Here is a 24,196-nt window from a genome sequence, read left to right as displayed (position 1 = left end):
AGGCTGGCAAAATGAAAATGGGTCGCGCGAGCGAGGACAGCAGGTGTCTGACGACATTTCAAACGCTGGAGGACAATTTGCATTTTTTTGCCGCACGCTCCGTCCCCATTTGTGCGTAAGCTCGAAGGCGAGCGGATGACGGCGATGTTGGCGAGCGCGACCCGCCCGATTCGCACATCCGCAGACGCGTTGCGGCGACCATTTCCCACTTTGTACTTGGCGCTCGTCATGACTGGAGTGGAATCTGTAGTTGCTCTGTGATTTCTTCACATTTGAGCGGACGTCGTTTTTGTTGAGCGACGCTTCGGCCTGCGCCTGCTCCTCCCCGCGTCTTTGCGGTCGGTTTGTGCCCCCCTCCCCGGGCCCCCTTGAGGACGCAACAACGGAAACGACCTCCGGTGCCGTGACGCCGCCAACAAGATTAATTAAGCGCACAACAGAAGGTCACGCTTGTGTTTTCTTTGCGCTCGTCAGGCGGGCGTGATAAACGTTTGGATGCGCTCCGGAGACGTGAGGACGGCTCGACGATGCCGCCGTCTTGTGATTGCCTTTCGACAAGTACATTATGCAAACGAGAAGGCGTAATGCGCTCGTCACGTTTGAATATGCGGCCGACACTTTTGGAAAGGCCTCGGGCTCCTGATGGAGAAAATTGCCAGTCGGCGGCTCACGAGGGTGCTCGGAAAACATTGCGCAAGTTCACGACCTCAAATGTGAAACACTTTTTTTTGCATGGGCAATATGAGCAAATCTTTCAATTGACCTACAAACGGCGTCATAGAACAAAGACGTGGAATGGGAACCTCCAGAGACGGGCACTTGTGCCTTTTTTGCCGGTCAGCCCCCCGCCCTGCGGCCGCGATCTCGGTACCACCCTCCGGCCTTATAACATTTGTCGGCCTCCGACCCCGTTAAAAAAATCAATAAATAAATTCATTCATTCATAATAATAGCATCCGAGCTAGAGATGCTAACAAAAGACGAATCGTCATTTGCTGGCTAATTAACTATTCGAATCGGCTTTCCTCAATTTGGTCTTCTTTGTCTCCTTCTTCTTCACCACAAACGTGCTCTATGCAAGTGAGCACCGTTGGCGTTTGAAGATTTGTGGTAAAAAGTTGTCACCCCCCGCGACTCAACACACGTGGCAATCAAATATATGAGGATATATTGAAATCTTTATTAGGTCTGCAAAAATAGGTTAATATAACAAAACAAAAAAAAGCAATGGTTCCTTTTGAAGTCATACAAAAACCCGAGTGTGCCACACGTCAATATTGTCGTGATGTTGCGCAACACTTGCAAACAAACATCACTGCCAATTGGAAAGCACGCGTTGTTGTCTTGACAGGCCCATGCTTATTTGGGAATGCACACACACACACACACACGCACGTCTGAAACCGCCTTTAGCTTTCGTGCCGTCAATTGAGCGCCTGCAAAATGAGCGTGTTGTTGCTGGTGGGCTGAGCTCAGCCGCTTTGATTTAGAATTTTTGGATTTATTTATTTATTTTTGAGGTAGCAGACACTTTGTAGGGGCTGCCGGGGACGTTGTCGTCTCCCCATTTGACGATGACGGTGTAGCTGCCCTCGTCCTTGACGGCGTAGGTGACGTTGTAGAGCTTGTTGCCCACGTGCTTCACGTACACCTCCTCGCACGGCGCTTGAGGGCCGTGCACGCCCACCATCAGCATGTTGCTGCCTGCGCACGAAAAAGAAAAATAGTCAGGACGGCCAACATTCGGCTTCCGGAGCAATCTCGGCAACATGCTGTCCCTTGACTTCTGATGACGTTCTACTTTGAATTATTGATTGACTTATTTTTGAATCCAAATCGGCTCATTACTTTTAGGACAACTTCAATAAGTCAAGTACAAAAGAAATAAGAAATGCGCAAAGCAAAATCTCTTCATGATGCGTCCGCAAACGCAACAAAAGTGAGCGCAACCCCAAGATGAAAATGCAAAATAACGCATGTTCCCATGATGCGCACGAACCTCCGAATTCCTAGTTTCTTCCACAGACGAGAGCTTTGAAAGCGCTCCCCGCAAATGAGCTCACGTGCTGGAACGGGAAATGGGAGGCTAATTGCGACGCAACTTCGGAGGACGACGATGTTCAAGGGCGGACGGCGACAAAATGAAGCCGACTTCTCTTCAGAGCAAATGTGATCGTCGGCTGCCTCGCGCCGCTGCGTTCACGGCCTCCGTGCGCGCTTCGCTGACAATGCGAGCGATAAACGCCCATCTGGAGCGCACGGCTGTTTTCACTCCAAGAAAAAAAACACACACAGACGCACGAGCGCAAAGGAGGCGACCCGAGCGGCCCCTGAAAGGAAGACTCGTTAACGTGCGTGCGTGGGCGTGCGCCTCACCCGCTTTGCCGCAGTCGACTGTGAAATTGTTTTTCTGGCCCACCGCGGCCTTGCTCAGGCCCGTCCCGCGGCAGACCACCTTGCTGGCGTCCGACGGCGGCTTGGACGACGCCGAGGCGCCAAAGGCGCCGCCGCCCACGTTGGACGATTTGGTCACCGTTTCCACCAGGACGGACGACGTCTCGTGGAGGCTGTGGCCTCCTGACAGGCGAGCGCCTGCGAGACAAAGAACAGGGCGCTATTGAGAAATACAAAAGGAAACGCACGACGAGCTTCAAGTCGGAATCTTTCGCAAATCTTTCCTACTCTATTTGAGCAAAATGGCATCATTGAATTAGAATTAGAAATCCCTTTATTGTCATTGTACTCAAGTGTGCAACGAGCAATCAATTGTCTTGTTTTTTTTTTTCTTGTTTTCCCAAATTCTGACTTTTCTAATATTAAAACGCTCACAGAACATTTGAATCATTTCTTAGCGACCGGATCATGTTGCGGGCGCGAAGGGCGGCGCCCGCTTACCCGTGACTTTGGCTTTGAAGGGGCTTCCGACGATGTGCTGCGGGCCGCCGTACTTGATGGTGATGAGATAGTTGCCGGGCGCCATGGGGATGTACGTGACTTTGTAGCCTTCGGGACACTCGCAGCAGTCCATCTTGACCTTGGACGGCCCGTCGATGTTCACCGACAGCGTCCCGGGGCCGGCGTTGCACGTCTTGACCGCAAAGTCGGAGGGCACGCCTTTGGGAGGAAATCAAAGTGGCCCGCGGTTGAAAAACATTGCGCTCGGCGGAGGAGGCCACCTGTGTTTCCGCCCAGCAGTCCGGGGCCGTGCGCCGTCACCATGCCCGGATCTCCGATCAGTCCGGGGTCTCCCACCCGCACGTTGAAGGGGCTTCCGGGAATGTGGCAGCCGTTGAACTTGACGTCGATGGAGTGAACGCCGTTCTCACGAGGAATGAAGCGCACGGACGTCTTGTCTGAAAGCAAACCAAATACGAAGATGGAGTCCGAACAGGAACCGAGTCCATTCGGCGGCGCCGGTGTCGTGTCGTGTCGCGTCGCCGTTGACTTCCCGCTCAGCAACTGTGGCGAGGAGGCACAATGCTTCCCTTTCGCTCTTTGCGAGCGCTTCGGCCCGACGTTCTTTCACCCGGGAAGATGCTGCGTTTTGTCAGTTGCGCCAACGTTGTTCCTGAGCAATTGGGCCTTGAAAGAATTGCGGCAAAAGTGTTCATCACGCGTGCCTCTGCATTGCCGTCAACTTACTGTCAGCGTTTTTGGACTCGACCGACAAGTTCAAATGCGGAGTTTTTTGCGTGGCCAAGTAGCAGTTTGACGGCTTAAATTGCGGTCATTTCCATGCTAATTTCAGTTAGCTCGTCCACGGTGTTAGCATGAAGCTAACGGTCACGGTCATCATCAGAAAATAATTGGCATCCTTTGCAAATATTGTCGCGCATTAGCTGTCCATCTTTAGCACGTCATCTCAGAACAAAATGCGGGGCTCAAGGTACACTGCTGGAGTGTTGCTGCTTGCGGACACTTTGGGGAAATATTTGAAGATGTCTCCGTTTAGATCCTATTTTGTTGCTGAAAAATGTACTTGACAGCACTCGTAGTTTGTTTGTTTGCATTTTGGGGCAGTGCGGTTTGTTTCTAAACGCAAAGTACAGGATAGCACATGAAATCTGGAATGCGCGTATGAAGGCCTGCGTTGTAAACGGAGAGGATTGGGCGCTTTGTGCGAGTGGCTTACCGCCATCCAGCTCGGTGACGTAACACTCCTCGGAGCAGCCGGAGGGGGTGTGGACTTTGGCGTCCACCGCGCCGCGAGTGCCGTTGCGCTGCACCATAAACGAGGCTTCTTGGTTTACCTTCAAATCCTTCTCCTAAAAAAAGATGGGGACAAATGGGATCACATTATCCGGGGATGGCGAGTATGCGCTTCATCCAGGTCGGACAAGAATAGACGGAGCAGTTGGGCGTGCGAGGCGGGAAAGGTCAGAGTTGCCGGCGAGGCGTTTGCTGTGTTTGTGGCCCGCAGGCGTACGAGCGGCCGTCGCTTGCCTGACATTTGCCGTCCGGCACTTCAGCAGGCCTTTGGTGACAGAAAAACGGTTGATCTCTGGTGTATTTCGGCATCCCCGACGTGCGTATTGTTTGAAATTGTGAGAAAAAGGAAGCAATATACTCCAAAGCTTCAGATGTGGATCGGGCGTGGCCGAGTGGTCTAAGGCGCCGCGTTCGGGACCCGGTCTCCCCAGGAGGCTCGAATTTCCCCATTGTGGGACTAATAAAGGGAATATGATTAAAAATGCATTTTGACTCAAGGAAGCATTCATTCATGATTTCACATTTGCTTCAAATTGTTGCCGTCACGAAACATCACCTGTCTAATCCGGGTCACGGAGCCGATTGCGCGCGACCGACCGGACGGAACGCCGGCTTGGCTTTGCAGACGATGAGCAACTCCTTTCTCTTCCAAATATTCCCACAAAGAAGAGCGTTATTTTTCTCAACTCTTCGGAATGATGACTTCTGGTCTCGTCGCGACCTATCAAGCGATCGCCATCTTCACCGAAAAGTCCTCCGTTTGGGTCGGAACAATTGGGGGACTAAATTGCGTGAGCCGTTCCGCTGCTCACGCTGCGCGTTTTGTTGTTCCAACATTTTCCTTGTCATCTTGCTGCCCGGACTCGGGGAACCTTTCGAAATTTGGCCCAAAATTATTGGTGCTTATTTCCAAGGCAAACTTGTCTGCCGATCGGAGAAGAGTTTCCTTTGAGTAACAAAACGAAGGCATGTTGAGAAATAGTCCACTTTTTTGCCCAGATTTTCTCTCGTCAAAAATGTTCCCCGAGCTGCTTTTCCCCTTTTTTTATTTAATTTTACTTTAGAGAACAACGAGGCAAGTAGTTGACTGAATCGGGTTCAAAACGCTGAATGAATGCCTCTCGTGTGATTTTGCTTGAATGTTGTTGTTGTTGTTTTTTTAATCACTTAACAAAACCAAATGGCAATCATGAGGAAAAATGCTTTTCTAATAAATACAAATATAATCATCCATCCATCATCCATCATCTATACCGCTTGTCCTCTCGAGGGTCGCGGGGGGTGCTGGAGCCTATCCCAGCTGTCTTCGGGCAGGAGGCGGGGACACCCTGAACGGGTTGCCAGCCAATCGCAGGGCACACAGAGACAAACAACCATCCGCGCTCACACTCATGCCGAGGGGCAATTTCAAGTGTCCGACCGGCCTGCCGTGCATGTTTTGGAATGTGGGAGGAAACCGGAGTACCCGGAGGAAAGCCACGCAGGCACGGGGAGAACATGCAAACGCCACACAGGATGGCCGGAGCCACGCCCGATGCCGTCTCTCACTGTGAGGCCATCGAGCTAACCGGTCGGGCCACCGTGCCGCCCAAATATAATCATTGAAATATATTTGATTTTTCAATGAATCAATTGAATAGTTCTCAGAACACACGACGACAATTATTAGACGTGGAAGCAAACTTTTTGACTTTTTTAGCTGATTCTGAATCATCACTTGATTTTTTTTTTTTTTGTTGTTGTTTTTTTTTCACGAATAAAAAACAAGAACAATATTTCCGGATGGATGGGTTAGCAGGAATTTGTATTGCGCGAGCTCGTGTTGATCAAACTTAAAAGCAAGAAATGAAAAATTTCCAAATAGTTTGAGCGACACATGAAGCCGACTGGGATTGGAATTTTCCGTTGACCGGTTCCGGACTCCCCGCGCCAACATGTCAACAAAGAAGAAAAAAAAAAAATGAGATTGCACACTCCCCCATTGTGAATGAAACACGACGGGTCCAAATGAGGTGGCATTATTGTTGTCCCGGTGGCCGCGGACGAGCCGACGGTCCGCGCATAGCCCGGCGTGCGCTGAGCAAGGGACACTTAATCCCGACCTTTACCGGCCGCCAGCGACCTCGTACGGCGGCTTCACCCGCACACGTCAAGGGCAAAGAGAGCGCTCGCGCTGCCGCTGTCCGGCTTGACACCTTTGGATTATTTGAAATTGTCCGTGTGGACGCGTGCACGCTCTCACCTGCAGGCTCGTGAACGTGAGCCTGCGGGCTTCGTCCGACAGCGTGGCGATGGGAACGATGAACGGGCTGTCGGGGATGTGCTCGTTGTTGAACTTAATGGACACCTCGTAGTCACCTGAGGGAAGACGTGGCTGCTTAGTTTTCAGCGCAAAGGGGAGAGAGACAAACGGACGACAGCAAAATGAACGAGAGGACGACGAGGCACCTCGTGAGCGACTCACCCGGTTCTTTCACGATGTAGGAGACGCCGCAGGAGCCGTCCTTTCTGTCCTCGAAGGAGATTTCCGCCTTGCTGGGCCCCTCCACGGCAATCGACAGCCCCCCGGCGCCGGCCTCTCTGGTCCAGATGCTAAATTCAGCTAAATACAAATAAATAACAGCGTGCGGTTCTTTGTCCACGCTCTCGCTACATGGCAGGTTTGTCGCCGATCAGATTCGGAGGGCGCTGACCGTCGACAACCAAATCCAAATTCCGAGTTGTAGTACCACGTTTTGCCACAACAAGAAAACTTGCGACATCATTCAACTGGCGAATAAGAGACCGGTGCTGCGTTGGTTGAAGTTTTGAAATTCTTGAAGCATGGATGCTAATTTCCGTTTGGTTAACTAATACGTTTAATTATACAATGTTTAATTACGACTCGTGTGGGAAAAGTGAAAAAGTGCAAAAACGGATCTAGATTTTACCGGACATCCATCCAACTTTCAGCGAGCTAACTTTTTCGTCTTGTGTTGCGTGTCAGCATGATTTAATTTGGTTGACGTCAACATTTCGGCATTTAAAAGCCCAATTGTGCGAGCTTCTCAATATTGCGATGTTACGCAACAATACTTTTCCCATCTCTTGATAGCGAGAATGTGAGCGCGAGTGCAAATGAATCGATTTTTCAAAAGTGCGTCGAAAGCGCGTGAGGGAGTGAAAATATATGCCGGTTTTGGGTGTGAAACGTATCGAAGCGCGGCAAACGGCGTTTGACCGTAGACAAGCTCATGTGCGTCTCCGCGACGTGACTTACAAGGTGCTGAAGCCACGCCTCTCTGCAGGCCAGGACCGCCTGCTCGGACCTTGTGCGCCCCACCCTCCCCCATGGGCCCCACCGTAAACTGGAAGGGGCTCCCGGGGACGTGCTGGCCTCGGTACTTGACGTTGACGGTATGCGGTCCCATCTCCTGGGGGACGAAGCGCACGCTGTATGTGCTGTTTCCGCCGTCCACGATGTCGGCGTCCACCGTTTTCCCGCCGGGACTCGTCACCTGGGCCGTCATGGCCTGCGAGCCCAGCTCTGCCGCTGAGGTGGAACATCACAATTGCTCAGGAACAAAACATCATTTGCTTTGTCACAATTTAGACTTTGACGGGCAACTTCAATGCTGAGGAGGGCGGAGGCACCATTTTTTTCACACATCGGACAATATTTGCAAACTCCGTACAGCTGCTCAAAATAGAAACTCATAACTTGGTTTTTCTTCCCCAACATACAAAAGGTGCCTCTGGGCCAATACGTAGCCCTTCAACATACTTCCTTGATACCAATTGCCAGCTTTTCACTGGACAGTTGCTCTTGGATTGCACCGAAAAGAAAAAGGCAAATGAGAGAAATTTTCACGGTATCGTGTCAAGTTCACCTTCAGGTCTGGCCGCGATGCCGGCAAAGCTGCTGAGGCTCTCCCGGCCCAAGAAGTCTCCAAAGACGTCTCTGAAGGGGCTTCCTCCACCCCCCACCTGCGTGCTTTCCTCCACCCGGACCTCCCGCTTGGTCTCGCCGCCGCGGGTTTTGCTGATCTCGGTGCGCTCGGTGCGCGTGTAAGTGTGGCTGCTGCGGGTGAACGTTCGGGTGAGCCTCTCCTGGGCCGAGACCATCTGGAACCAGTTTCCTAAAAGCAACGGGACACGTGTGAGAAAAGCTTGGATGCTCCACTCGGGACGATTGTTGGAAAGCAAGACGAAATGCCACGCTTCGTTCCGATTCCTCTCGCTCGCGCTAATCTTTTGGCGCTAATGCCACTCGAGCGGCGGATGACTTTGAGAAGATTTGGAAAAGACACTTGGGAATTTAAAGATAGGCTCGCGAGTTTTTCGTCGCGGCTTTTGTCTGAGTCTGAGTCAAGTTTTCAAAACTACAACCAAACTCTTTCATTTTTTTTTTTTTTTGCAAATTTGGACCATCATGTCGGACAAAACAATCGAGAATACAGAGAAGAAGAAATTGCCTTTGTGTGCGCGGCAGTTTGGGCAGAAAAAAAACGCTGCCGAATGTCGTGATATGGACGGCGACGGCGACGAGGTCGGTCTGTCCTCCAAATGACAACAACAATCAGCGCTCATCTATTGCTAAGACTTTTTACGTAAGGCGAAGACTAGGAAAAAGCGACCTCGTGTGAAACGGCCACAGACAAGCCCATCGTACGACATCAGGCGGTGGGCGTCGCCCCGCCGAGCACGCTGTGGCATTTGACTGGAAATGGCTGGCTGGCGTGCTGACCTGGAATCTTCAGGTTGAGACCGCAGGTGCTTCCCACGGAAGCGATGGACGACGCCTGCCTCTTTCTGGTGATGCTCTCCTTCATCCTGCCTTCGCCGGTCACCTTCACCGTGAACGGACTTCCTGGAGCAACCAGAAAAAGCGCATTTTAAAACCTTCGACATTTCCCCTGGTGCAAAGTCACAAAGGTCAGAGGCTCGCTTGAGAGAAGTGACTCAAACAGGATTTTTGAATTTGTAATTATCGACGTATCGACTTCAACCTGAAGTAGAGCGCGAGTCCTTTCGCCATCAATCGCTAACCTGGGATGTGCTTTTCTGCAAACTTGATGTTGACGGTGTAATTGCCGGGCTCCGTCGGACAGTAGGTCACCCGGCACGTGCCGTCCTCCATATCTTCACAGTTGATGTCCACTTTGCTCGGACCCTCGATGGACAGCGCGAGCCCGCCGTAACCTGCGGGGACCAAACGAGCAGACTTTGACGTTAACGTCGACGTGCCGGTCGTCGTTTCGGCGGAGCGTACCGGCATTCCTGGTGTCCACAAAGAATTCGGCCATCTCAAACGTGTGCGCCTCCACCAGGCCTTTGCCGAAAGCTTTGACGCGGCTGGCCTCGCCGATCTCCGATTGGCCGACCATGATCTTGAAAGGGCTGTTGGCCACGTGCACGCCGTTCTTCCTCACGCTGACTTCATGCTCGCCCACTTCTTTCGGGGTGAATGAGATACCTGAGAGACAAAACAAAAAAACATCTAAATATCGCCGAATAAATCTGCGCGGTCGACAGCGAGTCAGGCCGAGCCGCAGTCGGCGTCGTGAAATGGAACGATGGCGACAAAGGGCGAGCGCGATCCGGCTGGGCTTTCTCACCGAGGTGTCTGTTGGGCAGCCTCTTGAGCAGGCACGGCTCCTCGTTGCCCGACGGCGCTCGGATGCTGGCGCTGAGAGAGCTCAGGTCCGTTTCGGCGATCTTGAGCGACACGTCGGCGGCCGTGCCCACGTTCAGTTGGGACGTCCTGGTGATGCTGTCGTCCCCTTGGCGAGGCAAAGGTGTTTTCTTTTTAGATATCGGCGTGAGTTGGCCTCACCCAAGAAATCATTTCCTCACCGGTGATCTTGGCAACAAAGGGACTGCCGGGAATGTGCTTGTTGTCAAACTTGACGATAATGTTGTAGTCGCCCGGCGCCGTGGGAAGGTAGGACACGGCGCAGGTGCCGTCTTTGTTGTCCTTGCAGGTGATCTCCGCCTTGGACGGGCCCTCCACGGCCAGCGAGAGGCCACCTGACGGTACGCACAAGCAATCGTTTGCCAAAGCAACGACCTTTCCGCAGCGGTGCTGGCCTTCACACTATCAACTGCCTTCATGTGGTGCCGTGTCAATCTAAAAATGAACTCATTCACTACCAGCAGAGTAAAAAAAAAAAAGTCTTAGCCGTCAATGGCAGTTAACGAGTTAAAAGTGGCCACCGCGTCTCTTCAAGTACAGAATATGAGCATTGGAACACATTTCAAATTCACGTCCCTTGATGACGTTGGCTTTTTTGCGTGCTCTGATTGGGTGGTCGGAGCAAAACTTGTTCCGGCCTACTTTGACGGGCAAATCCCATCTGTAGCAATGTGAAGAGTGAACACGTTGCTCCATTTAATCGTCGGCATGTGATTTGAGATCAATGTTGACGATTTCCACGGCTCGATTGCATGCTGTGAGATTGTAATTTGGTCCGGTCTTGATGCTTTTTCTTGGCTGCGGACGAGTGGCGATACCAAGCGTGGGTATCAGGCCGATGTTCTGGGGCCTTCATTATTCTGGGGACCTCGTGGAGGCTGCCGATACTTAAAGCAAAATAAGTGACGCCTTCGGCGTCTTACTGTGTTAAATGGAAAGTTATAGATCGCAAGTTCTCGAGCTATCGGCGAGTGCTCAGAGAGGGACTACTCGTCCTGATTTTGGTCTGAAAAGAGCGCTGCGGAACAGCCCTCGATTCTGAGGGGAGGCCCTGCTAGCGAATGACGCCGCCTTGAAATTTGTGCGATTCGTGTCGTACCTTCGCCCGCGTTCTTGGTGACCACAGTGAAGGTGGCGGCTTTGTTGACCGTGCCGTAACTCAGGCCGGGACCGTACGCCGACACCACTCCGCTGTTCACGGCATCCACGAAGAACTGCAGAGGGCTTCCTGGATTCAGCACACATTATTATTTTTTTTTCAGAATTCTACCTCAACTCAGTGGCAAAGTCATATTTTCATTTACATGAGCAGAAGATACAAAAATGGTTTCATTAAGTCTATAGTACAAGTGTCGATTGTTGTCCAATAATTAACCATTTTCGGACTCCTCCGACAAAGTGCAGAAATTCCTCAAACTTCCGAGTGAAGATCGATTATGCTGGTTGAAAAACATTCCAACTTGACACTTCACACCGATAAGGACGTCTTTTCCATTTGTTTTTTGATTCATCTTCAAGTTCGTTTTTCACATTCCCCAATTGGAGGCATTTTCACAATCAAATTTAGTGAGTTCCATTTCTCGACTTTCAAAGTCGTCCGCTCCGTCTCAGGACACCTGAAGAAATTTTCATGTCCTGCCCAAATTTTCTCTGTAAAGTTCTCAAATGAAAATCGAGTTTGCATTTTGGATTCCAATTTTGATCATTTCAGTTCCTTCGGGAATCTCTTGTGTTGATTATGAAACGTCGTTTTCCACTTTCCCAAATGAAGAGAAGTTTTCCAAATTGTGGCGTTGCAACTCCCAATCATTTGCAATATTCCCCAAATTCGAGACGATTCGAGCAAAAAATCCCAACGTAAGAGAGATTTTCTTTCTTCTTTCAAATTCCGAATATTTAGCTCAGCGACTGTCCAAATAAATGTTCCGAGTAAAATTGCTGAACGAGGCCAGAGCGCTCACATCTCGCCCTTCTCCTGACGCATTTCTGGACCGAGTCAAGCCAATTCTCGAGCAAGAAGTGTAACCCGCCCGCCAGTTGTTGTTTTCATCTCTGAATCAAAACGTTCAAACGCCGAGCAACAACTTTGTGTTTTTCTGCACCTGGAATGTGGTTGCCGTCATATTTGATGTCCATCTCGTGCAGGCCTCGCTCGGTGGGCTGGTACTTGATGGTGATGGTGCCGTCTTTGTTGTCGGTGATGTGCGGCCTGGCCGTCTTGCCGGACGGCATTCGGACCTCACCTGAAAATGGCAGCCAATGGCTTGGGTTAGCTTCTGCGCGCGGGGGCGCCAGCTTTTCTGCTCTTTGCAGCCTCACCTGATATTTCTCCTTGCTGCGGCGTGAAAGGCACCAGGAAGTTGACGGGTCGGAAGAGCGGATCCACCGTGTCACGTGGCGCGACCGGCTCGTTTGAGGCCTGTCGGACACCAGAAACTTTTGACCAAATTGTGCAAAATACAATGTTTTCGTGGGGGAGGGGGGGGGACCTATTCTTAGCGATTTATCCATCCTTCCATCGGTACTGCGCTATTTGAAAAGTCTACATACCCTTGTTCTAATGCTAGGTTTTTTGTGATCTAAATAAATCGAGACGTTTGCGATGTTTTTTTGTCTGTTCCCACAGTTTGTGATGCCGCTCACTGGCCGATATTTCCAACTGCTGCTCGTTCTTTTTTGTCTTTTCCAAAGCCCGACATCAAAATACGGACATGTCGAAAACGGTGCAATGAATTTAAGCCTCTGAAGCCTCGCTCAAGGTGGACGTAATTATGAACGGTTCCAAATTGCCGTCCGTGTTGGCAAAAACTTCTTCGGCTTTGTCTACAAAGCAGAACAATTTCAGGAAAGCCAACTGGAACGCCCGAAGTGTATTTGGCAGTTGTGCTGACTGGCATTTAACACGGCTTCCAACTTCTCAACACAGCCACCTCCCCAAGCATGGAGGGTGTGCACACTTATGCAAACACATCATTTATTTTCATTTCCGCCCTCAAAACTTAGGGGTCACATTAATGGTAAAAACAACTTAAATGATTTGGTTTGGTCTTTTTAGTGGACTTTTTTTTTTTTTTTTTTTACATAAAAAAAAAAAGTTTGCAATCTGCTGTCGACCTTTTTATCAATCTGTATGAGGCAATATGTGTGCATTTTAATACAGCAGTTTGCTTCCTGAAAAGAGTAAACGTATGACCCACCTGCACGTGGAAGGGGCTCTTGGGGATGTTCTGGCCCCCAAAGCGAATGGTGATGACATATTTGCCGGGTTCGGGGGCCGTGTAGTAAATGTCGAAGGTCCCGTCGTGATTCTCCACCACGTCCATGTCCAGCTCCATCCCTTGCGGCGTCAGCACCTTGCACGTGACCTTGCCCTTGCCGGCGGCCTTGGTGTCCACCGTGATCACCGTGTCCTCCGAGGTCTGCAGCTTCTGGAGGCCCGCTGGGGCAGGGGAGAGGGGGTGAGAAACGTGTGAAGGCAACCAAATTGCAAGGTTTTGCAGAGGAAAAAAACTAAAGTAAAATACGATGACTTACATACACCATGTCCTCCGATGGACACTGCAAAAATAAAAAGGTAACCTTGTCAATAAATAACACCCATCCATCAAATGCCACGCTTCATCTTTCCATTTTTAACAAATCGGGCTCGTCCAAGTTGAGAGTGGCGCACCTTTGGTGCAGTACCACTGAGCTCCACCGGATATGCTGTAAATGCAGCCGATTTCCCATCACCATGACGAGACGGAGACGGTCACCAACGCGCGGAATCCGGCGTGTGCCTCGTTCTGCGCTGTTTGAATGTGTTGCTGCTCTGTAAATGGTCAGCGTTTTTTGAAAATGATAATCGCCGTCTATAAACGTCAAGGCTAAATTCTGTCCGCTCGTCTATGGCAGATAGCACTATAAGCTAGCTGAAGACAAGTTCTGTTTTGGTTGAACGTTTGTATCCCGTGTCGAATTGGCTTTTCCAGAAAACTTTGATCAAAATGTGCCTTTTTCTAAATGAACGTAACGAGTTGAAAGTGATTGGGAGTTGAACGCTTCCAATTTTTGTTGAAATAAGCGGGACTTGTATGGCGGCTTTTCGCCAAAGGCGAACGTCTCCCCCCTCCGTATCGCGGACGCCGCATATTGTCGTCGCTGCTGGCCACAATCCTCCTACTTCCAAATTGGCTCAAATTGTTACTATTGGTTGTTGATGATTTCAAATTGAAGTCATTGAAGATGGCTCGCTCTCTGTGACGGTCAACGCTTCTTTTCTTCTAAACGATTGTCCGTCAGCCGGTGGGTTACGATATACTCACGCATTTACCTGTGAGCCGACACTTGCTGGCATCTCCCGTGGGGTTGGACTGAATCCTGTAGGGGGAGTACGGAATCTCATCGCCTCCGTATTTGATGGTGATGGTGTACGGGCCGATGGAGTCGGGAACGTAGGACACTGTGTAGGTGCCATCTCGGTTGTCCTGGATGCTCGCGTTCTTCGGCTTGCCCTCGGGGTCCTGTCGGCGAGACGGCTCGGGTTACGTCGTGGAGTTGAAGCGGCAAACGCTCGAGAGGTGGACGCTCGCTTGACTGACTAGAATCTGCACGGTGAGCAGCCCCTCGCCAGCATCGCGAGCGTCGATGGTGAACTCCACGGGAAGGCTGGCGGCCACGCCTTTGCTGTCCAGACCGGGGCCACTGGCTCGCACCTTACTGGCGTCGTGCCCGGGCTGAGACTTGACCTTGAATGGACTGGGATCAGATGGAGAGAGTTGAGGTGATCCGCTGCTGCTTGATAGTTCTGTGGCTTCCGTGGCGCCGTACCTGTGTGGGACTTCCTGGTCTGCATATTTGACGGCCACCGTGTACGGGCCATCCTGTGCTGGCGTGTAATGAACGGTGTGGGTACCGTCACCGTTGTTTTTCACACCCACTGGCTCCATGGTGCCTTCAAGTCAAACAAACGCAAGTGTTACATGATGGCAAAAAATAAATAAATCAGGAACTAAATCATTGATCAATAACCTGTTGGCCCAAATAGTTTCACATCCAGCGGAGCCTGTCCAGCCTGAGTGCAGTCCACCGTAAACGTTTGAGGGATGTGCGCTCTCACGCCGGAGCCCAGGCCGGGACCGGAGCACTTGACCTTGCTGGGGTCCACGGGGTCTTTGACGGGAACCTTGAAGGGACTGCCGGGGATGGGATGACCGCCGTAGTTGATGTTGACGTCGTAGTCTCCGGGCGTGAAGGGAACGTACTCCACACTGCAGCTTCCGTCTTTGTTGTCTTTGCAGGCGATTTTGGCCTCGGACGCGCCCTCGATGGTGAGGCCCAAACCTCCCGTGCCGGCGCCCCTGCAGACAAGCAAAGTGCAACTTTAGTCGAGCGTCCACGAGAGGAACTGTTGAGCCATATTTGACTCTGCCGCGACCTGGTCTCCACCGTGAAACAGTTGGGCTTGTTGGTTATGCCCCCCTCCAGGCCGGGTCCGTAGGCCCTCACCCGGGTGGGATCGCATCCCTCCGCCACGGATACTCTGAAGGGACTCTTGGGTACGGGCACGTCGTCATAGAGTACCTCGATCAGATGCACGCCTGCTCACAAACACTTTGAATTAGTCGCGTTCTGGACAGAAAGCCAATCTTTTGGTTGCTGCCATAATTCCGAGGCCTTTCAATTTCGCGCCGAAAGTCGAAACGCGTCACATAGCGTGGAAAGAAAGAAACGTTGAAAAGCGGAACCTGTTTTTGTTTTCATTTGTGTCATACGGCGTCGTGGCCGTGTTGGCCGTTAAAGAGCTCGACTTTATTTCGGACCCTCGTATGGCAGGTGCGCTCGCAGCCTTTAGGCACACATGCCCGCCTGGTTGAGAGCTTCTGTTCCCGAGGCGACTATTTATAAATCGGGAGTCTGAGTGGCTGCCTGCTCTCTGGCCCTCACATCATTACAACGCTGCATCATTTCGTATTTATATCCTCGCCAAATCTCTCTGGCTGACTTTCGCCTCTCTCTGCTCCCGCAGCGGTAGTAACACTCGTTCGTTCCTCACTTGATTGTGTGACCGTTTGTGTTCTCGCAGAGCTTTCCGACCACAGTTGGCAAACGGGAGGCCCTCCATGTCTTGCCACATTATTTTCCTTCTTCTTCTGACGTGAAAAGGATATCAATCAAATGCTCGCAAGTCCGAATTTTGGCAACGCGTCAAATTGTCGTACCCGCTTTGCTGAGGGCGATCATAACTACGATGTGGCGCACGATGGAAACGCGTTTTGTCAACCTGACCGCAGAGTGATCATCATCATCCTTTGACATCGGATCAAGACCCGATCGAGTGTGTGCGCCTACCGTCCTCAAAGGGCGTGTACTCGACTCTGTAGGTGCCGTCGCCCTTGTCGGTGATGTAGCCATCCGTGGTGGTTCCCGAGGGGTTGACGATGCGAGCCTTCGCGTGATTCCCGCCCACTTTGTTGAGGGCACGGCCGTCCACAATGAAGTGAGTCGTGACTTCTCGCAGAACGCCTGACAACAAAGATTGAAGCGCTTTGTCACTGTCGCTGAGCCCGGTCACCCTTCATCATCCGGAACTCTTTGAAGATGACGTCCCAGAGCCCCGAGTCAATATCCCGCGCCGCTAATTCTCGATGGCTTTTTGTCATGGCTAAAATATGTTTTGGCAAAAGGACAGAAGCAGGAAACCTTTCCAAATCTTGACGTTTTGTATGATGAATGATTCCCTGGCAAAAGCAAAGTTCTACAGAATCTTGTGGGCTTGTCCCATCCGTCTATTTTCTATTGCGCCTCAGCCGTTAGGCAGGCGGGTGAGCCGGAGCCAACCGCGGCTGATTTGCGGTGGGAGTCGTGGGCCAAACACGCATTCACACCCACATTTCCGCGCAAAGAACATTTTTAGTCATCGACATTCCAACTTGGAATTGTGTCCTTTACATGCTAACAGCGCTTAGCAGCTAAGCGTCAGTCTACTTGAGTACTTGTTCAAAACCGAATTCTGTACTATCTTGATTTTCGTCGTTAACTTGTTCCAAAACTGAGCTCCGTTGATGCGCTTAGAAATCAAGAAGCCGCTGTACCTGAAGAAAACCTCGGACGTCTCGCCCGTGTGGCCTACGTGCTAACTACTCGTCGCCGTGCTGCTCCAAAAGCAAGAAGTGGCGGTCTTAATGACTTGTAGGATGGCGGAGAGCACGTTCAAGTCGAAGTCGAAGGAAGGAACAATTCATAGATGCCTCAATAATTTGGGATTATTTTTGGCATTCGAGACTGGCACAGTTCTCTCGCTGTGTTTCTGAAGTCACAACGCAAATCGAGCGATTGCTGGAAATCCCGGAGTCAAGGTACCACCGTGTTCAAACAAAACAGCTTTTCTTTGAGTCGTCTTACCTCTGGGCTCCACTCCTGGCCCGTAGACGTGCACCCCACTGGTGTCCACGGAGGGGTCCACCTGCAGAACTTTGGGGAAGTGGGGGATCATGTGTCCTCCATACTTGATGGTGATGGTGTGCGCGCCGTGCAACGGCGGGATGTACGTGACGGAGAAAGTTCCCTCTGCCGTTTTCTGGACGTGCACCTCGGCCTTGGCCCCGGTCTCCGATACAATCTCGATGGTGAGCTCGGCGTCGCCGGCCCGAGTGCAGTCCACGGTGAAGGTGGCCGTCTCCCCCGCCTTGGCCCGCTCCAGACCCGGACCGCTGGCCGAGACCTTGCTGGGGTCGAAGGCCGGCCGCACCGCCGCCTTGAAAGGCGAGCCGGGGATGTGCTGCTCGGCGAACAGGATGTTGATGGCGTACTCGCCGGCCTCGGTGGGCAGGTAGGCAACGGAGCATGTGCCGTCGCCGTTGTCTTGGCACTCGATTTTGGCCTCGCAGGGACCCTCCACCGTGAGACCCAGCCCACCGGCGCCCGCTCCTTTCGTGTCGATCGTGAATGGAGCCGGTTTACCCACGATGCCGCCCTGAAGACCGGGGCCAAACGCTCGCACCTGAAACGCAAATAGGTCAGGTCAATATTTGATATGCAATCGAGCCCTCGGAATCGCCGTTCATCGTTGCTAGGTTGACAGGCGAGTTGCGCGTCTTCGGCGTCCCAGCACGTCGTGCCTCGACATACTGAGCAGCGTTGCCCTCTACTGGCGGAGACGCAGCATCATTGACTGCAAGAAGCAAGAACATTTTGGTTTGTGTTGCTGCTCCGTGCATTTTCTGTTCTATATTAGCATGAAGCTAGTTGTCGTTTGTTCGATTTTCTTTGTTTCCTTTTCAAACATTTTGTTGTTCGAATTTACTATGTTGACTTGTCTTTTGCTTTCATTTGTGACAAACAGGTTGAAGCAGGCACCTTTTGTCTCGTATTTGGAGTCTTCTGACGTCAAAGCGATGTTTTATGATCGTGGTACGATCGTCTCCATTTTTTCTTTCTTCATTTTTTTGGGGCACAATCCTCTGATTCGTCTCATTTTCTCCTATTTTATAAGCGCGTCAATTATTATTTCACTGGCGTCTTTCGCTGCCTCCCTCAAAGCAGGCACCCTTCATATGCTTTCGCTCTGGTGGATTTTCACGTGTTTAGCGCTTTGCCACCTATGACCACGGCACTTCACACTGAGTTTGCTTTCAGGCGCACTATCGGGCGCAACTGGGGGGGGTCAGTATCTCGCTCAAGGACACATGGACATGGTCACGAGGGCCGGGGATCAGACCCACAACATCTGGGTTGGGAGGCGACCGCAGGCGGGTGCGGCTGGGGGTCCCCAAACGTCCCCCATCAGTAATTGTTCAAGAGCAACTTTGCTGACCATTTACCTTTGAGGGATCAGCAGGCATGACGGCTTCCAGCCCAAAGGGGCTTCCCATGACGGGGTTTTCGTCGTAGCTCACGTCCACCTTGTACTGGCCCTCCTCCGGGGGGATGTACTTCACGCTGTGAACGCCTTTGCCTTTGTCCGATTCCAGCTTGCACGGGATTGGTCGGCCGGTGGGTGAGGTCATCTTTACGCCGACGTTGCCCCTCCCGCCAGCACCCTTTGCGTTCACGGTGAATTCCTGGTCCCGTCCCACTTCCACTTCTGGAACAAAACCATTTCAATTGGACTTTTTGGGACGGTTTGCAGCCCCGTTTGAACTGCAAGGAAGCTTTTTCGACATTTCTGGCGACTTGAGTGCAACATTTTTGTCGTGACTGCAAGCCCCGGAAATATTTATAGGAGGCAAAAATTAAAACAATCAAATGAAACTGAGTAATTTTGGCAGCAACTGAGCCCGCGGCCGCTGGTCAAAAGGGGGCGCTAGGGTGCCCCCCCCACCATGTTCAGTGATCAGCACATTAGTTTCCTTGAAGGACAAAAAAGAATGAGAGATATTTGTCGACTCGCGTTAGGCAACCGTTTCCTGCGTCGTTTGTTTGCCCATTTTCGCATTCGGCACCTCGTTGGAAAACGACCGCATGCACTTACTGGTGTCTAACCCCTCCACTTTGACTTTTCCAATATCTAGCTGTGGCGCCACTGTGATATGGAACGGGCTCTTCGGGATGGGATCTCCTCCGTGGGTCACTGTGATGGCCATGTTGCCCTGGCAAGACCAAAGAGGGAAACGTCCCGCTGACTTTTCAAGGCAAACACCAAAAAAGGACTTGAAAGCCGGCGTACCTGTTGAAGAGCCGTGTATTTGACCGTGTACGAGTAATCGTGGTTATCGATGATCTCAAAGTCTCGCACCGGCTCTCCTGGGCCCGGGGCGGCGAAGCGCACCTCCGGCTTGGCTTTGCCGGCTCCCTTTGTGAAGATGGTGAAGTGGGTTGGCGTGCCCACCTCAACTCCTGCAATCCGAGACACATTTTGGTCGTTCAGGCGATGCTGCACACTTGGACCTTGACAAACGGCGGCTGACAAAGTAGTCCCATTCTGTACTTGTACTCGGAAAACGACAAAGGTTTCCAGACACGCCCACTGCTTGATTTTACACCATTTAAATGTAGTTTTTTGAAACATTCAAATTTGGCGATATTGTTCGCAAGTGTAGTGAGAGGTTATGACCCTCATTCGTGAACCAAATAAAAAGGAGAGGAACACCCATTCATTTTAAAACATTTGGGAAAAAAATGGCATCATTGATTCATCGGCCTATTCTAACGACCGTTTTGAATCAATGCAAAATATCTGCCGATGAGATCTGCCTAAAATCGTATTTGAAAAAAATCGCAGTTGAAAAAAAGAATCAAGCTTATTTTGACGTAGTCTGGAGTCAAAAGAACAAAAATCTCTTTTTGTGGTTCCACAAGTTTAACTTCAACGACGTCCTAGTCCCCCCCCCACCAATTCCCCCCGACCGTTACCAACCTGTCTTGTTGAGTCCGGGGCCCTCTGCTCTCACCTTGCCAGCATCGTGAGAGGGGTCAACTTTGACTTTGAAGGGACTGATGGGAATTTCCTGACCAGGTCAACAATGAGCGAATTCATTAATAATCATAGCAGCAAAAAAAAAAAAAAAAAATCCTCTCCAAAGGTTCTGTTACGTAACCATGTTACCTTGTCAGCAAAGAGCACCATGATGGTGTAGCGACCCGCCGCCGGGGGCGTGTACTTGACGGTGAAGGTGTCATTGTCGTTCTTGATGATGTCAAAGTCGATGTCTGCCTCGGCCGGGCCGACCACCCCCGGGGCGCACTTGATTCCGATGCTGATGTCACCTGAAAGTTCAGAGAGTTCAAAACAAATTTCTTTCCGCTTCATTCTGGACGCCGGCGGGGCAATGTTGCAAAATCCGACGCACGCTCACCTTGACCAGCCGAGCTGCAGTCCACCGTGAAGTACGTGGGCTCGTTCGCCTTGAGGCCCGTCTTCTCCACTCCGGGCCCGTAGACCTTGACCCTGTCTGGATGACAACCCTCGCCGACCAGCACCTAGTCAACCATCGAGTTCTTGAGCGGGCAAGACGCGAGCGTCCGGCTGCTTGTGGGCGTCTTCACGTCACGTCGCACGGACTAAAAGCGAACTGAAAGTCTCCGAGTCCAAATCTAAACTCACGTTTTTTACAAGGCAAAATGATCTAAAACCAGAATGATGTCAAATTGGAGGCATCTCCGACTCGAGTGGCAGCTTTCTACAATTCCGATGCTGTTATCCATAATTGACGAATAAATCTTTGCCAGCTAACTGGAGAGATCTGCGTCGAAAAAAAACAAAAGGCAAAACTGAATTTCGCAACCCATTCTTATTTATGGAAGCCATTTTGGCCACTCACAATGACGTTCCAAATGTCTCAAAGAAAAATGACGACGTTGGTCCAAGTGATCTTTTAAAAGTTCCATGGATCTCAAAAATGAGAAGTGACGCAAGCCGAGTTGTGACGAGCCGCCAGCCGTGATTCGCATTTCGTCGGGTCCGAACATGATCATCGAGCGATCGGCTGGTTACTTGACTTTGAGCGGCACAGACTTGCCGCTAAAGTCGTTAGCTCGCTAGCTGAAACGTGGACGTGTGAAAGACGTGGCGGAGCGCGTGTGCGTCTTACCCTGAAGGGACTGTTGGGCACGTTGACGCCGCCCCAGGCGATGATGATGGTGTGTTTGATGGGCTTGGTCGGCGTGTACGTGCACAGAAATGTGCCGTCGCCCTTGTCGCTGATTTGGATGTTGATGGCACAGCCTTCGGCGTCCTAAGCACACGCAAAAAGCGTGTTGTGCTCACAAACTCAAGACAGCCAATACGGTCGCATCTCCAAAGTCAAGCGCTCTGGAAGTTGTGTTAGGCGTATGGGGGAAAAAAAGGGCGTGTTCCTTTGCAAAGCTACCAGCATAGTGAAAAAGAAAACGTCTGCAGTTTTGGGCTCGCCGTACCTGAGCGTAGATGGTGAGCGGACCTTTCCCGGCCATGCGGGCATCGATGGTGAATTCGGTGGCTTTGTTGACCGTCACGCCAGTCGGCTGCAGGCCCGGTCCGAAGGCTTTGACCTGAACGTTTCAAAGTATTGGTTAGCCGCAGCGGTGCGTGTCATCGCGCGTCGCTTAGGCGGGCGGGATGGCGACCTTCTCGGGGAAGGTGTCCTTGGCGGCGGGCAGGATGTGAGCCATGAAGGGGCTGTCCTTGATGTCCTCATCGTCGCAAATGACGTGGACGGCGTAATCGCCGGCTTCCGTGGGCCAATAGCGGACGTCGCAGGAGCCGTCGCCCTTGTCGTCGCACTCGATCTTCGCCTGCGAGGGGCCTTCGATGGAGAAGCCTTCACAAACGCAGATGGCAGATACGGGCAACCGTTCACTGTTGGCACTGCGGCGGCGTTGCCGGTTTTTGCGGGTGGCTCTGGAGCATGCGAGGGGGGTCGTTTGTAAAGGTAAAGATGAGCGTTTGATCCGTGACTTACCCAGCGTCCCGACATCCGCGCCGATGGCCTCGACCACAAAGTCTGCCGATTTTCCCACCATCCCCGTCCTCAGACCCGGACCCCAGGCCCTCACCTTCTGGAAACCGGCCTCGGGTCCCACCTCCACCTCAAACGGGCTGCACGCATCCACGAGGAATATTCTCTTGCTTGCTTTCTTTCTGATGACGGGACGGGAAAGCAGCGGGTGGCTCTCACCTGCGCGGGATGGGCTGGCCTCCCCAGGTGATGCCGACGGTATATTTACCCGGCCTGAGGGGGTTATACTCGCATTCATAAACGCCATTCCCAGCATCTCGCACTTTCACTTGCTCCTGCGCTCCAGCTAGGCGAAAGAATGCAACACGGATTGTCCCTCAAAACAACATTTATTTGATTTCATTTATGGCATGATCTGCGCCAAGAAGCCAGCAGGAGAAAAGTCATCGAGAAAGGAAAGAGCGAAGATGAGAAGGCGCCGTGACTCACTGGGTCCTTTGACGGAGACGTTCAACGTTCCGCTGCCGGCTCCCTTGGTGAAAACTTTGAAGTCTGCAACCTCCTTCACTCTGACGCCCTTCGGCTGAAGGCCTCTGCCGGTCGCCCTGCAGGCGTTTGGATTGATGGCTGGAAGTAAAAGCAACACGTTTGGCGCTACGACAGTCTTTTCTCATCTGGAGAAGTCGGCACTTGGCAGCAGTGTTAGTGAGCAGCGAAATATTCAAGTGGGATTCCTTCAAGGCGGTCTGGAAAGACCGGCCTTTGAGAGAGATGCTTTTTACGTAAGCAGACACTTTCAAGACATACGGAGGGAGCAACACTTTGGCAGCAGACCAGTCGGTCAGAAGTGAACGTTTGCAGGCTCTAACGGAATGCGCTCAAAGCCAACCGGGCAAGCCAAAGTGGATCCAAACGCAAAACAGAGACGTCGCGTCTGCGCCCTCTTCGAAACTAAAGTGTCAAGCTGGCCGGCCGCAAGAAGTTGGACCCAGCAGCGCACGGCACCGTTGTGAAAGCGTCCGAGGCCACGGCACACAGAGAGCACGTTTTCGGGAAGCCACGTGAGCTGAGCGCTGTGCGTCGGCTCATCTCGATGGGACATACTAACTTGGGCGGGCGGGTTTTTGGGGTGGGGGCCCCTTTGTCCCAGGAGGAGTGAGCACTGATTGAGGGATTATCTGCAAAGGAGCTCCCGTGGGAGGAGCAACAGGAGGTGCTAGAAATGACAGATAAGAAGCGTTATGTTCTAAAGTCGGCGACCGCATCCCACGGAAATAGCGGCGTGATGAACTAATCCCCCAGACTTGACCGGCCCGCTAAAACATTGCCAGCAAATTGTAACGCGTGGCTCACCTTCGGCGACGTTGACGGGGAACGGGCTCTTCGGGATCTCCTGGCCTCCAAACAGCACGTGGACGGCGTGAGGACCCTCAATCACCGGCCGATAAGTGCAACGGAACACGCTGTCGCCTTTGTTCTCCAGAATGATCTCCACCGTGTCTTTTTTACCCTGAGGATCAACGATGACCACGCTGATGTCGCCGTTGCCGGCACCTAAATGACGGCGAAGAAGATGGGTCGCCGGTGAACGTTTGTTGTCAACGGACGGAAGGCCTCGGTGCAGAAAAACGCGTTTCTAAGAATGCCCGAAGCCGCATTTATTTCACTCGGTTAACCCTTGAGGAACAAAGTGTTCCGTCCGCGCTCATGTGCGAAAACGGTTTGAATTTCTTACCGGCTGTGTAAATGTCAAAGTAGGTGGGCTTGTTGGCCACGTTGCCGGTGCGCTCCAGGCCGGGTCCCCTGGCGTGGACTTTACTGGGGTCACCCATGTCCTTTGCCACATTCACCGCGTACGGGCTCTTGTCGATGTCCTGACCTGCAAATAAGACCTTGACCTGAAAGTTAAGAGGGAGGGGGGCGGGTCGCAAAAAAACGGATCACTTGAAGAAGTGTG

At 51.8% G+C, this 24,196-nt stretch overlaps 1 protein-coding gene across 1 annotated transcript in view; it reads right to left on the bottom strand.

Annotated features, from left to right (window-relative positions):
- Positions 1-1,158: 1,158 nt before the first annotated feature.
- Positions 1,159-24,196, bottom strand: part of LOC148315908 (filamin-C-like) — a 30,867-nt gene continuing 7,829 nt past the window's right edge. The window contains exons 7-46 of the mRNA XM_088287150.1: positions 23,975-24,137; positions 23,593-23,793; positions 22,729-22,866; positions 22,459-22,585; positions 22,243-22,379; positions 21,908-22,101; positions 21,719-21,832; positions 21,394-21,537; positions 20,659-20,782; positions 20,409-20,569; positions 20,220-20,310; positions 19,530-19,699; positions 19,335-19,452; positions 18,685-18,947; positions 17,267-17,864; positions 16,214-16,387; positions 15,300-15,462; positions 14,894-15,222; positions 14,693-14,816; positions 14,464-14,620; positions 14,196-14,385; positions 13,418-13,441; positions 13,081-13,322; positions 12,203-12,302; positions 11,986-12,126; positions 10,983-11,111; positions 10,045-10,218; positions 9,807-9,971; positions 9,461-9,664; positions 9,238-9,390; positions 8,936-9,058; positions 8,079-8,327; positions 7,469-7,741; positions 6,674-6,811; positions 6,452-6,567; positions 4,133-4,265; positions 3,177-3,353; positions 2,896-3,114; positions 2,377-2,592; positions 1,159-1,704 (exon numbers count right to left, since the gene is read on the bottom strand). Coding sequence (XP_088143276.1) covers positions 1,502-1,704; positions 2,377-2,592; positions 2,896-3,114; positions 3,177-3,353; positions 4,133-4,265; positions 6,452-6,567; positions 6,674-6,811; positions 7,469-7,741; positions 8,079-8,327; positions 8,936-9,058; positions 9,238-9,390; positions 9,461-9,664; positions 9,807-9,971; positions 10,045-10,218; positions 10,983-11,111; positions 11,986-12,126; positions 12,203-12,302; positions 13,081-13,322; positions 13,418-13,441; positions 14,196-14,385; positions 14,464-14,620; positions 14,693-14,816; positions 14,894-15,222; positions 15,300-15,462; positions 16,214-16,387; positions 17,267-17,864; positions 18,685-18,947; positions 19,335-19,452; positions 19,530-19,699; positions 20,220-20,310; positions 20,409-20,569; positions 20,659-20,782; positions 21,394-21,537; positions 21,719-21,832; positions 21,908-22,101; positions 22,243-22,379; positions 22,459-22,585; positions 22,729-22,866; positions 23,593-23,793; positions 23,975-24,137 — 7,059 coding nt within the window. The 3' untranslated portion in view covers positions 1,159-1,501. The remainder of the gene's footprint in view (positions 1,705-2,376; positions 2,593-2,895; positions 3,115-3,176; positions 3,354-4,132; positions 4,266-6,451; positions 6,568-6,673; positions 6,812-7,468; positions 7,742-8,078; positions 8,328-8,935; positions 9,059-9,237; positions 9,391-9,460; positions 9,665-9,806; positions 9,972-10,044; positions 10,219-10,982; positions 11,112-11,985; positions 12,127-12,202; positions 12,303-13,080; positions 13,323-13,417; positions 13,442-14,195; positions 14,386-14,463; positions 14,621-14,692; positions 14,817-14,893; positions 15,223-15,299; positions 15,463-16,213; positions 16,388-17,266; positions 17,865-18,684; positions 18,948-19,334; positions 19,453-19,529; positions 19,700-20,219; positions 20,311-20,408; positions 20,570-20,658; positions 20,783-21,393; positions 21,538-21,718; positions 21,833-21,907; positions 22,102-22,242; positions 22,380-22,458; positions 22,586-22,728; positions 22,867-23,592; positions 23,794-23,974; positions 24,138-24,196) is intronic.

Source organism: Idiotropiscis lumnitzeri, unplaced genomic scaffold (genome assembly GCF_059441095.1).
Source record: "Idiotropiscis lumnitzeri isolate Australia: NSW breed Sydney's pygmy pipehorse unplaced genomic scaffold, RoL_Ilum_1.0 HiC_scaffold_35, whole genome shotgun sequence".
NCBI lineage: Eukaryota > Metazoa > Chordata > Actinopteri > Syngnathiformes > Syngnathidae > Idiotropiscis > Idiotropiscis lumnitzeri.
Note: the sequence above shows the minus strand (reverse complement) of the source record. Positions and strands in the feature narration are given on the sequence as shown.